The 12790-nt window shown below is 46.3% G+C and overlaps 1 protein-coding gene across 5 annotated transcripts in view; it reads left to right on the forward strand.

The window, feature by feature from the left end:
* Positions 1 to 12790, forward strand: part of NMNAT2 (nicotinamide nucleotide adenylyltransferase 2) — a 180869-nt gene that overhangs the window by 137815 nt on the left and 30264 nt on the right. For all 5 annotated transcript variants that reach the window (XM_034666813.1, XM_034666810.1, XM_019804490.2 and 2 more), the window contains 3 exons: positions 8947 to 9035; positions 9860 to 9927; positions 12004 to 12082. In XM_034666813.1, the coding sequence (XP_034522704.1) occupies positions 8947 to 9035; positions 9860 to 9927; positions 12004 to 12082 (236 nt within the window). The remainder of the gene's footprint in view (positions 1 to 8946; positions 9036 to 9859; positions 9928 to 12003; positions 12083 to 12790) is intronic.

Below are 12790 nucleotides of genomic sequence, written 5' to 3' on the forward strand. Positions count from 1 at the left end.
ATATGAAAGTGAGGAAATTGACATTGGTTTGAAGTGGGTGGATAGTTATGAGCCATTTTATCACATGTGGAGATTCATGTAACACGATGAACTACAGAACTCGTCTCTCACTGCAAAGATCTCCCTGGAGCGACAGCTTTGGAGTCAGGCCACTTCCCTGCCCTGACCCCAGGCCGATCCCTAAGGCTTGGCCAACACTCATCTGTCTCATTGCTGAGAAGGTCATGTGAACAGAATCATACAGCATTTAATCTTTTGAGATTGGTTTTCACACAGCAAGATGATCTGGAGATCCATCCTGATTGTTGTCTGAATTGTTAGTTTGTTCCTTTTTATTGCTGAGTAGTAGTATTCCACCGTATGGATATACCACTGTTTGTCTAACAAGTTACCTATTGCAGGACATTTCATTTATTTCCTGTATTTGAATACTACAAATAAAGCTGATATGAATAATCATGTACAGGTTTTTATGTAGACCTGTTTTTATTTCTCTTGGAAAAACGCCCGGGAGTACCATTGCTGGGTTAGATGATAAAAACGTATGTTTAGTTTTTTAAGAAACTGCCAAACTCTTTTTCAGAGTAGCTGGCCGTTCGACATTTCCACCAGCAGTGTAGGAGAAATCCAGTTTCTGCACACCCTTGTCAGCTACTGGTATAGTCATTATTTTTTCTCTTAGCCATTCTGATTGGTGAATTAGAGATGGCTCCTCGTGGTCTTAACTTACAATTCCCTGATGCTTAGCGCTACTGAACCTCATTTCCTGAGATTATGTGCCATCGTTTTTTGTCCTCTTTGCTGACCGTCTCTTCCTGTCTTTTGCCCATTTTCTAATTGGATCCTTAGGGTCCTTTTTTACCATTGAGCTTTGAGGGTCTTTTTTATATTCCAGATATGAGGCCTCCGATATGTGGATCGAAGGTATTTTCACCCCGTCAATAACTCGTTTTTTCATCGGCTTAACAGGGTCTTTCAAAGAGCAGAAGTTTTAAATTTTGTGAAAGTTCAGTTACTGGGTTTTTTCTTTTGTGCATCGTGTTTTTAGTGTCATATCGAAGCCTTCGCCAAGTCCTGCACCCAAAGATTTTCTGCCATAGTTTCATCTAAAAGTTCATATTTTACATAATTTAAATCTATGATCCATTTTGAGTTAATTTCTATAGGGTAAGAGATTTAGGTTGACTTAGGTTTTTTTATTGTTGTTTCTTTTTGTCTATGGATTTTTTTTTATTTTTTCTCCAGCGCCATTTGTTGAAATGACTATCCTTCCTTTATTGAATTATTTTTGCACCTTTGTCAAAATGCAGTTGAACATATGTATGTGGGGCTATTTCTAGGCTCTGTTCTGTTTCATTGATTTATGTGTCTGCCTCTCTGCCAATACCTCACAGTCTTGATTACTATAGCTATATAAAAAGGCTGAAATCTGGATAGATTGATTCCCCACTTTCTTATTTTTTAAAAAAGGTTTTAACTATTCTGTTTCCTTCTATATAACTCTTAGAATTAGTTTGTCTGTATTTATACCAAAAAAGTCTTGCTGCAGTTTTGATAGGAAGTGCATTAAACTTATATATGGGTTTGGAGATCATTAATATCTTCCTGTGTTATGTCTTCTAATTCATGGTGTGTCTCTACATTTATTTACGTCTTCCTTGATTTCTTTTTATCATCATGTTGTAGTTTCTAGCATACAAATTCTGTGTATGTTTTATTATATTTATACCTAAGTATTTCATTTTTTCTGAGTCGTTATAAGTGGTCTTGTATTTTTAATTTCAGTGTCCAAGTGTCTGTTGCTAGCACATAAAAATACAATTGATTTGGGGCGCCTGGGTGGCTCAGTCAGTTAAGTGCCTGCCTTCGGTGTCAGCTCAGGTCATACGATGGGGGTCCTGGGATCGAGTTCCACATCAGGCTCCCTGCTCAGCGGGGAGTCTGCTTCTCCTCTCCCCCCTGCTCGTGCTCTCTGTCTCAAATATATAAATAAAATCTTTAAAAAGATACAATTAATTTTCTTATGTTGATCTTGTATCTTATGATCTTACTGAACTGACTTATTTTCTTTAAGGATTTATTTATTTATTTGAGAGAGAGCGAGAGAATGGGGGAGGGGCAGAGGAAGAGAATCTTCAAGCAGACTCCCCACCGAGTTCAGAACCCCCCTTACAGGAGGCTCAGTCTCACCACCCATGAGATCATGACCCATGAAATCATGACCTGAGCTGAAACCAAGAGACAGACGCTTAACTGACTGAGCCACCCAGGCACCCTTTGAATTCACTTATTAATACTAGGAATTCCCTTGTAGATTTCTTGGGATTTCTAAGTAGACTTTAATGCAAATAGAGATTTTTTTTAAATCTTTTTGATCTCTATGCCTTTACTTTTTCTTGCCTTATGAGCTAGCTTAAAACGTCAAGTATTATGTTGAACAGCAGTGGTGAGAGCAGATGTCCTTGTGTTGTTCCTGATCTAAGGGAGAAAGCATTCTGTCTTTTGCCATTAAGTATGATATTTGCTATAGGTTTTTAAGGATGTTCCTTATGTTGAGAAGTTCCCTTCTACTTCTCGTTTTCGGAGTTTTTTATCATGAATCGATGTTGAATTTTGTCAACTGCTTCCTCTGTATCAATTGATACAATCATGTGAATTTTCTTCTTTAGATTGTTGATATGGGGGATCACATTAAATGATTTTTCAGACATTGAAACAGCCTTAGATCCTTGGAGTACATGCCAGTTGGTCATGGTGTATTATTCTTTCTATGTTTAGCTGGATTCTATTTGCTAATATTTTGCTAATGGTTTTTGCATGTTTTGTAGTCTCTTTGCCTGGTTTTTGTATCAGGGTAATACTGGCTCCGTGAAATAAATTGGAAAATGTTCCCTTTTCTTCTATTTTCTGCAAGAGACCCTAGAATTTTTCCATTTTTTTAAATGTCAGCTTTACCTGGATATAACTGACATGTAAAATGTAGGATATTTAAAGTGTGCATCATGGTGATTTGATAAACATATACATTGTGAAAGGACTCTACCTATCCAGTTCATTAACGTATCTGTCACTTCACATAGTTTTTTGTTTTTTTTTTTTTTTTTTGGTGAGAACATTTTAATTCTACGCTCTTAGCAAAGTTCAGTTATAGAATACAATGTTATGGCAAGATTGTGATTTATAAAAAACATATATTCTTATCTTCATCCACAGTTCCTGGCCCACAGCTTCTAAAACCTTTGAAATTCCCTGAGCAAGAAGAGCATCTTGTTATAATATTTGGTCTCTTTTTCTCAGTTCCTGAAAATGGTTCAGAGCCATAAAGGTGAAATGGGTGTCTTGTTATTCATAACTAAGCCCTCTCCCCCACAATGAGGTTTATGTTAATGAAGTGACTTTTGGAAACCACCTGAGGATGGATGGAGGCTGGTGACCAGGGGAACCAACTATAAATAGAGGGTTGGAAATTTCATCTCCACCTCCTGATTTCTGGGGAGGTGAGAGGGCTGGAGGTTGCATCAGTCACCAATGGCCAATGAGTTAATCAATTATGCCCAGATAATGAAGCCTCCATAAAAACCCCAAAAGGAGGACATTCAGAGAGCTTCCGGTTTGGGGAACCAGAATGGTTCCACACACCTTCATGCTGGGTCCCAAATTCCATGAGTCCCCAAACTCCCCAAAGGCAGAGGCTTCTTGTTTGGGACCCTGCCCTATCTCTTCATCTGGCTGTTGATTTGTAGTCTTTAATATCCTCTGTAATAAATCAGTAATCTAGGGAGTAAATGAACTTCCTGAGATCTGTGAGCAGCTGTTGCAAATTAATCAAACCCACGGAAGTGGCCATGGGAACCCCTGACTTCTAGCCAGTTGGTCAGAAGTATAGGTAACAACCTAGCCTTGCAATTTGGCAACTAAAGGGGAGGAGGTGGTCTTGTAGGACCGAATCTTTCACCTGTGGGAGCTGGTACTATCTCTAGGTAGATAGTGTCAGAATTTAGTTGGATTGTAGGATACCTGCTAGCATCTGAGAATTGCTTCATGGTGTGGGAAATACAAAGACACACACGCACGCATTTGCGCGTGCGCTCATTGGAATTGGGGGTTAGAATCATTTCAGTTATCAACTACAATCACCATGTTTTACATTAGCTCCATTTGTAGCTTTAGTTTTAATTCTCCTTTAAATGCTTAGGGGAATCCCCCAGTGAAACCACGTGGGCGTTACGCACTTTTATGGTCAGAATTTGATTCGATTCTCATAGCAACCTTGCAAAGAAGGCATTTTACAGGTATGGAAACTTAAGGCTCAGAGAAACGAAGTGACTTAACCAAGATCTAGGCGTCTCCTGATTCTAAGTTCAGTGTTGTTTCCACAAAACCACGCTTCCTGAGTTAGATGTCATTGGGCAGACATTTCAGTCATTTAGAATCTCTTTGGGACACAAGGAAGAGAATAATCATAGCTGTTTCTGGCCACTTTTGTTTAGCTGGGTGCCCGTTCTCTTTTGCTGGGCATCACATTCAAGTTAGAGGATAATCAGGCAACCAGTGAAAACCTAGTACTATTACTATAATCCCAGGTACAGTCTAAACGACTGACGACACGTGCATTGACACACCCAACTGCAAAGCCTCAGAAGAGAAGCAAACAAAACTGTCTGAAGAGAGAAGGAAAGCCTACTTTTTTGTGGTCCCTGGACATTCCCTGGGAAGTTTCGATGAATCCTCTCTCTCCTCCATCCCTTAGTACCTGACCCCAATTTCGCACCTTACTTAAGATAGGATTTTTCACCACCTTCACTATCCCTTCTGTGAATTTTTTTTTCCTGGCTCAGAGCATGTCACTTCCCTGTTTAACAGCCTTCAGTGGTTCTCTATTGCCTACAATTCTTAACTTTATAGTCGTTTTCTATGTATGTCTAGGGTTCTCAAACTTCAGAGAAGAGAAGACTCACCCAGGGACACTAATTGAAAATGGAGACTCTTAAGTCCCAACCCCAGAGGTTTTGACTCAGTAATTCTGGACTGAGACCTAGGAATCTGCATTTTAAGAACTTCCTCCTGGTGATTCTAGTGTAAGTGGTTCACGGAATGCATGTTGACCAAACAGTGATCTCTGGCATAAAGGTCATAGTCCTTGGCCTGGCTTTCAGGCCCTCTGAAGTTCAATTCCAACTTGCTCAGTCCATAGTACCCCTCCCTCACCCTCACCCCTACCAGGCCTGCAGACCTATAGACCAACACAATGGGTAAGACTAAACCAGTTGGTCAGTGCTCTTTGGAAAGGCAAAATTAATCTCTCCTGTCCCTTTTCCTCCGCACAGTGGTAGGTGTTGACCAGCTTTTTATTTAAACGTATGATTCCCAGAATAGAATACGTGGAAAATATCAGTGTGCATTGCTGTAGTTAAGGGTATTTTAATACATTTGTTTCAGTTAATTATATATATACGTAGGTATGTACTGTGTCAGGATATAAAATGTGTTTCTTACTGTGGGTTGAACTCCAATAACATTGAAAGCCACAGCTATAGAACTCACCTCTCGTTAGATCTGTCAGGATAGCTTTCTGTTTCTCCATTACGGTGAACCTTTGGAGAATAATAAATAAAGCCGTCTTTATCCTCTTACTCCTCTAGGATCCATCGTGGTATTTCGTGCTCAACAACTGAATTGATTTGATTACATCATCACAATCATGCTTCTTCTGGGTTTAACTACTTCAGATCAAATATCCTCTTTTAGGGTATAGGTTTAGAGTTATCCCTTTCAGAAATTGCCTCTTGTGGGGCACCTGGGTGGCTCAGTCGGTTAAGCGTCCGCCTTCAACTTAGGTCATGATCTCGAGGTCCTGGGATCGAGCCCTGTGTCGGGCTCCCTGCTCAGCGGGGAGTCTGCTTCTCCCTCTCCCTCTGCCCCTTGCTTCACCCCCACTCTTGCTCTCTCTTTCTCTCAAATAAATAAATAAAATCTTAAAAAAAAAAAAAGAAAGAAATTGCCTCTTTGTGAGACAGTGAACCTTGGAGCATTGCCAGGAGAAGAGGCCCCTCACCTTGGCCAGAAGCAAAGGGTAACATTTTCTAAGGCGATGAGGTTCTTTGAAGCAATGTATTTCCTCTGGAACTTCTGGAGTGTGGTCTGAGGAATGGAGTGGGTGGCTCTCTGGCCTGAGATGGCCCAGTGAAAGGACACTCTAGAAGGTCAAGAGTAGGGTAAATAGCTACCTGAGCCTTCCAGGTGAGCATGTGTTAAGCATCCATTGGTCAATTACAGAGTCACTATGCAGGTGCTTAAGAACCCAAGAAGTGTTCAGCACGGGTGACAGACTGAACCACATTTGGATCACAGCTTCGTTTTCTTAAGGCAGCAGTGTTTCAACTGGCAATGTGTCCGGTCAAGGTTGTTTGAATGCAAATCATTTTACATCGAGCTTGTCTCACATGCATGTTCACTGCACATCTCCTTTAGCTCTGAGTTGGGGACCTCCAACTTAGAGCAAAATCTCTGGCTTTGAAGAACTCAGTGCAGAAGAGGACTGAGGGCATAAACTTTCAGAGACCATTTCCCGGCCAGGTCTCTTGAACTGGAAGCACAGGGGGCTCGCAGAGCCAAGTCCGGCCATGGTAAACATTGGACAGAGCAGGCATGCTGGACCAAGGTAGAGGCGAGGTAGAAGGGAGCTTCCAATGAAAAGCATGGGTGTGCAAAGCGTAAACAGAGGTCAGGTTTTAGAGGATGGGGTGGGGGTGGGGCTTCTTTGCTGTAGTTAAGGGTATTTTAATACATTTGTTTCAGTTAATTATACATATACGTAGGTATGTACTGTGTCAGGATATGAAATGTGTTTCTTACTGTGGATTGAACTCCAACAACATTGAAAGCCACAGCTGTAGAACTCACCTCTCATTAGATCTGTCAGTAAAGAAACAGATTTACTGCAGCAGAGACCCTGACAGCTGAGGGCCAGATGTGAATGATCTCAACCAAGACTGGGGTATGAAGGGCCAGGAGAAGAGAGGGGAGGTATGGAGCTCATCCTAATATCAAAAGTGTTTTACAAGGCCTTCAATTTGTCCTTGTCCTCAAAATAAGACTTCTTGTAAATAAGTAAAGCAATATCACTCATCAAAAAAAGCAGAGGTGACACCACCTTATTAGAATGGGTAAAACCCAAAAAACCTGACAATACCCCGTGCTAGCGAGGATGCGAGCAACAGGAACACTCATTTGTTGCTTGTGGGAATGCAAAATGGAACGATCATGTTGGAAGCCACTTCGGCAGTTTCTTCCAAAAGCAAAGGTACTCTCACCTTCTGATTCAGCCCCTGCGCTCCTAGACGTTTACACGACCAAGTTGCAAACTATGTCCATGCAAAAACCTGCACATGAATGTTATCTCAGTTTGATTTGTAATCAGTGAACACTGGAAGCAACCAAGATGTCCTTCAATCGGTAAATGGTTAAACAAGTGGCACAAATGGATAGAGAAATTGTGATACATCCAGACAATGGAATATTCTTCAGCAATTTAAAAAATGTGTTATCATGCCATAGAGCTACACGGAGGAGCCTTAAATGCATACGGCTAGGTGGAAGAAGTCAGTCTGAAGACACCACGTAGTGCATGATCCCAACTGACTTGGTGTTTTGGAAAAGGCAAAATTAGAGAAATCGTAGAGAGTTCTGTGGTTACCAGCGGCTGTAGCCGGGGAGAGGGATGAACAGGGGTTGCACAGTGGATTTTGAGTGCGGGGAAACTGTTCTCAGTGCGACTGCAATGGTGCATACGTGGCAGGACGCATTCATCAAAACCCACAGATTGTACAACACAGGGTGTCTTCGTGGGAACTGTGGCCTATAGTTAATCAATACTAAGGTGTCAGTATGGACTCATCGAGTGTAACAAATGAACCACACAAATGCAAGATATTAGTAATAGGGAAAACAGTGTTGGGGGGGAGATAGGAAGGTGGGGGCTGAGTATATAGAACTCTGTGTACTATCTGCTCCATCGTTCTTTAAATCCAAAACTGTGCTCAAAAATAAAGTCTATTAATTATTTTTGTAAGAAACGAAGAGATTTCACTTTGAAAGAAAAAAAAAGAAAAAGGCAAATGTGATGAGAATTATTTTTAAAAATTAAGAGAGCCAGCACGGAAATCCTGGGAACTTGCTTGTAAGCTACACAGCCAGCCTGGCCACCCGAGACCCTCTTCACGAGCAGAATCCCTCACCTACAAAACAGAATCGCCCCGCGTTTCCTCAGTGGTACCAGCTCAGTCTCTGTTGGGTTTGCACACTGAGCCCCCTTGGAAGTGAGAACCAAAATTTTCATCCCCTTCGTAGTTTTCTGAATTTTCTCCTGGAAATGAAGTTGGGCTTGTCTGGTAAATTTGAAAAAGCAGCCTCACAAATTCCTTCCAAAAGAAAAAAGGGTTTTCTGTGGCTGAACTTTTCTCAATCAGCTATAATGATGGCTTTCCTGTTAATTCTCCCTAATTATGTAGAAGGCCTTTGCAATTTGTTTCGGTGGTTCTTCTCTTCTGAGAAGGTGGCGGCTGCTGCTTCTTCCTCTTGTTCTTCCTTTTAACTAACTCCTCCATTTTGGAATCTCTGCAAGTGATCATGGGCTGAATTCCAGTCTGTCCCTCAAATGGCTTTTAGTGAGGTGCTGGTTCTAAGTCCCTAAATTACTGACTTGTCCAGCAGAGAACCTTTTAAACTGGATTAATCCCCTGGAGTTCTAAATCCTTTTGCTTTGGGGGCCAGACTCCCATCACCTTTTGCCTCACCAACATAACTTTGAATGTTGGCACTTTCCATGTAAATGGTGAGAAGGCCGTAAGGCACTAAGCCTTGCAGGGCCCAACCTATTGATTTCAACGATCACCTTTAATCCACATCTTTCCTCTTTATAATGTGTGGTTTTCTTCTCTTAATTAGAAAGAGCCAGGGATTATCTGCACAAAACTGGAAGGTTTATTGTGATTGGTGGGATTGTGTCTCCTGTCCACGACTCCTATGGAAAACAGGTGAGTTCGTCCTTTGCCTCTCTGCTCCTTTACCCTCCCTTTCTGACCGGACGGCTCCTCGGGCACGCAGCTGCCCCACGGCGACCCTTCCCGGAAACACAAAATGCCCGATAGCGGGCGTCCTGCTCCCGGCTCTGGAGCACGCACGGTCAGCAGCTGGGAGGAACAGCTGCCCGGGGCCGCGGCCGTGACCGTGACCGCGATCGCGGGCAGCGCCAGGCCGTCGGCGCTCGTTAGCAGCGGACCTGGCACACCCGCCGCGGGCCAAGCGGGACTGGGCGCGGATGCCACCCTGGCGGCCCGTGTCGGATCTTTCCCGGATTTTAGGAGGAAAAGGCCTATGCCCCTTACGATCAGATTTAAATTCCTTTCCTTGCCGCTCCCTCCCTGCCGCACGAAAGGGACCATCTAGGAGCCCTCCCCGCATGTCCAACCCCCCTCCTTCCCCAGCGACCCATTCGTTGGTGGGCTCCTTGAGCCTCCAGACAAAGCACCGTTTGCAGGGTTAAGTCTCGTCTCTGCTGGGCACGCGCTGGCTGCTTCCTCCGAGAGGCCCACCTCCGGACCCTGTCGCAAGTGGCACATAGCCGCCCTCCGTCCCTTTCTTTCCCCTCCGCCGCTCCGTGTGTGTGTGTGTGTGTGTGTGTGTGTGTGTGTGTGGCAGGTGGACACACCGAGGGCCACAGCCTCATTCCCGGCCGCCACAGACAAACGGCTGCCCTTGAATAAGGAGCCGGCTTGCGGTGGGGTCTCGGGGAGGCTGTGGGGGGCGCGGCGAGCCTCCCGCTCACTGCTCTGTCGCTCACTGCTCTGTCGCTCCCCAGGGCCTTGTGTCGAGCCGGCACCGCCTCATCATGTGTCAGCTGGCCGTCCAGAACTCCGATTGGATCAGGTAGGGCTGGCCGGGCCATTGCCGCAGGTGGGGGCCTGGGACTCACCGGGGCTGCACAGTGGAGGAAGAGGAGGAGTCCCCTCGGCCGCCTGGATCCATCCACAGGGGTGGGGAGGCCGGAAGGGATGTTAGTCACCTGCAGGCAATAATTGTGCAGACCTTCGGAGGTGGCCCAGCTGACAGCTTTATTTTGTAACCGGGCCACGGGGCCAGCAGACTGAAGAGGGAAGCTTCAGTGTTTCTCCTGCTCTGTGGCTTTTGGATCCGGGGGTATTCCTGGAGCACCGTTGGATTTGGGGTGAGGCACGGCCAGGAAATCCGAAATGCCTCTCCACTTTCCTCCCCAGTTACTTCCTGTGAACTCGCACTTCCTTTTAGGGAATGTTCCCTGGCCTTCCTTATTTCCCATTCCCGAACTCAGGCTGCCTGGGGCTCCACGCTGACAGGGGACAGAGGGGCTGCCCTGGGGCGCTCACTGCCTTGCCCTCAGCCTCCGGCACCATCCTCACTAAGATGGCAGACACCGTTTTGCACAGAGCTTGCAGTGTAATTAAGGCGAGCTTCCACTAATTATGCTCCCCAAAGTTCCTACAGTTATAATTTGCATGAGAAAATGGCGTTTTAAAAAAATAATGGCACACCGTTTATACTGTAATTTCCCCCCACTGAAAAATAAGCAGCACCTAGAGGTTTCCATGAAAGGAGGGAAGTGAAGGGCAGCTGGCCTCACACTGAGGAAGAGAGATGGGGTGGGCGGGAAGGAGCGCAGTGAAGGGAGGCGACAATGATAATTAAATGGTGATCCTCTGCCCTGCCCGTTGTGAGCAGTGTCTTGTGTGAGCAACACTTGCCCTTTGTAGCCTTTCTCATCTCCCTAAGATACAGGTAGACACAGCTGCCTTTTCCCTGGTGAGCAACAGGCCCAGAGAAGTCAAGGGGTTTGAGCATGAACAGCATATCCATGGTCATGTCAGGGATAGAAACAAGGCCTTGTAACACTGTGGCTCAGGACCTCCTGGGCAAAATGGGGTCCAGTGCGGAAGACACAGGGCAGGGGGTTGTTCCTGCTCGGATGTGACTGGAAGATTCGGAAAGAATGGCTTCATTCATTCAATGAGTAGTTACCCAGCGCCTCCTGCCTGCTCTGCATGGCTCAGGCACTTGGGCAAGGTCAGAATTCCCAGAGTGGAGGTCACTAGGGAAGCTCAGGTAGCCCTAGAGATGGGGGCCGGGCCCCTGGACCTGGGGGAGCCTGCCTAGCCCAGTCTGCATGTTCCAGGCAGGTGGGTGGTGGTCAGGGATACGGGGAGCCTGACTCACAGGCTGACTCTCAAGGGTTTTCAGTCAGTGAGATCTTACCTCTGGGAAGCTTAGGTGTGTGTGCACGGTGGGAGGTGGGCAGGGAACGCTCAACTGCTAAGAAAACGTCTGAGAAATCTCCCAATTTAGCAGCTCATTAAGTTGGCAATTAAGCCTGAGCGCTGCATCGGTCTGGGCTAGCCCTTCCCCGCCTTGTTTCAAGTCCTCGTGGACAGGAGGGGTTGACCAGCATGCGCGGCCGTGCCCGTCAGCCTGACTGGCAGCCCCCCCCATGCCCACAAGGCCCCCCACTGCACAGGGAGGCAGACAGGGGCAGATCCCTCAATCCAGATACCTGCAGCCACCTCACAATGAGGGCCTGGCTTTTAACCCTTCTCCCAATCCTAGAGGGCCCAGAGGAGAATTTCCATCTTGTGGGGAAGCACAAGAGCGAGACTCTCTACTAAGCACTTTGTTTCTAAAACTCATCGAGCCCTAAGAACCCCACAAGAGAGTTACGTAGTCATTTTACAGCTGGGGAAAGTAAGCACCGAAAGACAACATCACTTTCCCAAAGCCCCATACTCCCCTCATTTTACAGAGGGGGAAACTGAGGTGTAGGAAGGTGTTTCAGGCCCACGTTTGATCTGATTTGGGATCTAAGGACAAGGCATGAGCCGCTCTGCTAAGCTCCCTGAGCTGCAGTCTCTGGAAGGAACCACCAAGGAAAGAGTGTGAGAATGGAAACCAAGGGAAGCCTCTTTCTGGTTATGTTAGGGTGGACCCATGGGAGTGCTATCAGGACACCTGGCAGACCACGTGCAGCGTGCTGGAGCACCATCGGGACCTCATGAAGGTGAGCGGGGCCACGGCAGAGGGGCGGGAGGCCCCCGAAACCAGGCGGGCTTGGTACGGGTGCTGCTGGCCTACTGACCTGGTTCAGTTTCCTGCCTCTCAGCCAGCTGTGTGCGAGACCAGGCCCCAAGCAGCAGGAGGGAGGGCAGCCAATTAGGAACCCGCGTCGTACTGGAGGCTGCCCCCTGCCTGGCTCCCCCTGCTCCATATGACTCGGGTGGTCTTCATCTTCTGACAGCAAATCCAGGGTGGGATTAAGGAAAGACTTCCAAAAGTGAAGAGGGAAGGAGACCTGGCCAAGGAAGGCAGGAGCACCAAGGAGCGCTGAGGGGGAGGTACAAGCAGCCAGGTCTCCTGCCCCATCTGTTTGGGACCTGCTGGTCTCCTTACTCCAGCACAGGGAGCTGTGGCTGAGGCACCTCACCCCTGCCAGTCACTGTCCCTTTGTTCACTCTCATGAGTTTCAAGGCAGACAGTGTTCTGGTCCTTGTTTTATGAGTGGATAAAAGGAAGCCCAGAGAGGGAAGCCAACCTATCTGAGGACACCCAGCCATTGCTTAGTGAACACAGATGGGAGCCCGTGGCTTGTGCCCAGGTGGTCGCGACTGAAGAGCTGCTTGCTGGGTTATAACCAGTGCCACACCAGCCAGCAGCACCGCCAGAGTGTGCGGAAAGCGCCCTTCCCAGAGCAACACCAACCCATCAATTT

The sequence above is a fragment of the Ailuropoda melanoleuca genome, chromosome 8, assembly GCF_002007445.2.
Source record: "Ailuropoda melanoleuca isolate Jingjing chromosome 8, ASM200744v2, whole genome shotgun sequence".
Lineage (NCBI taxonomy): Eukaryota > Metazoa > Chordata > Mammalia > Carnivora > Ursidae > Ailuropoda > Ailuropoda melanoleuca.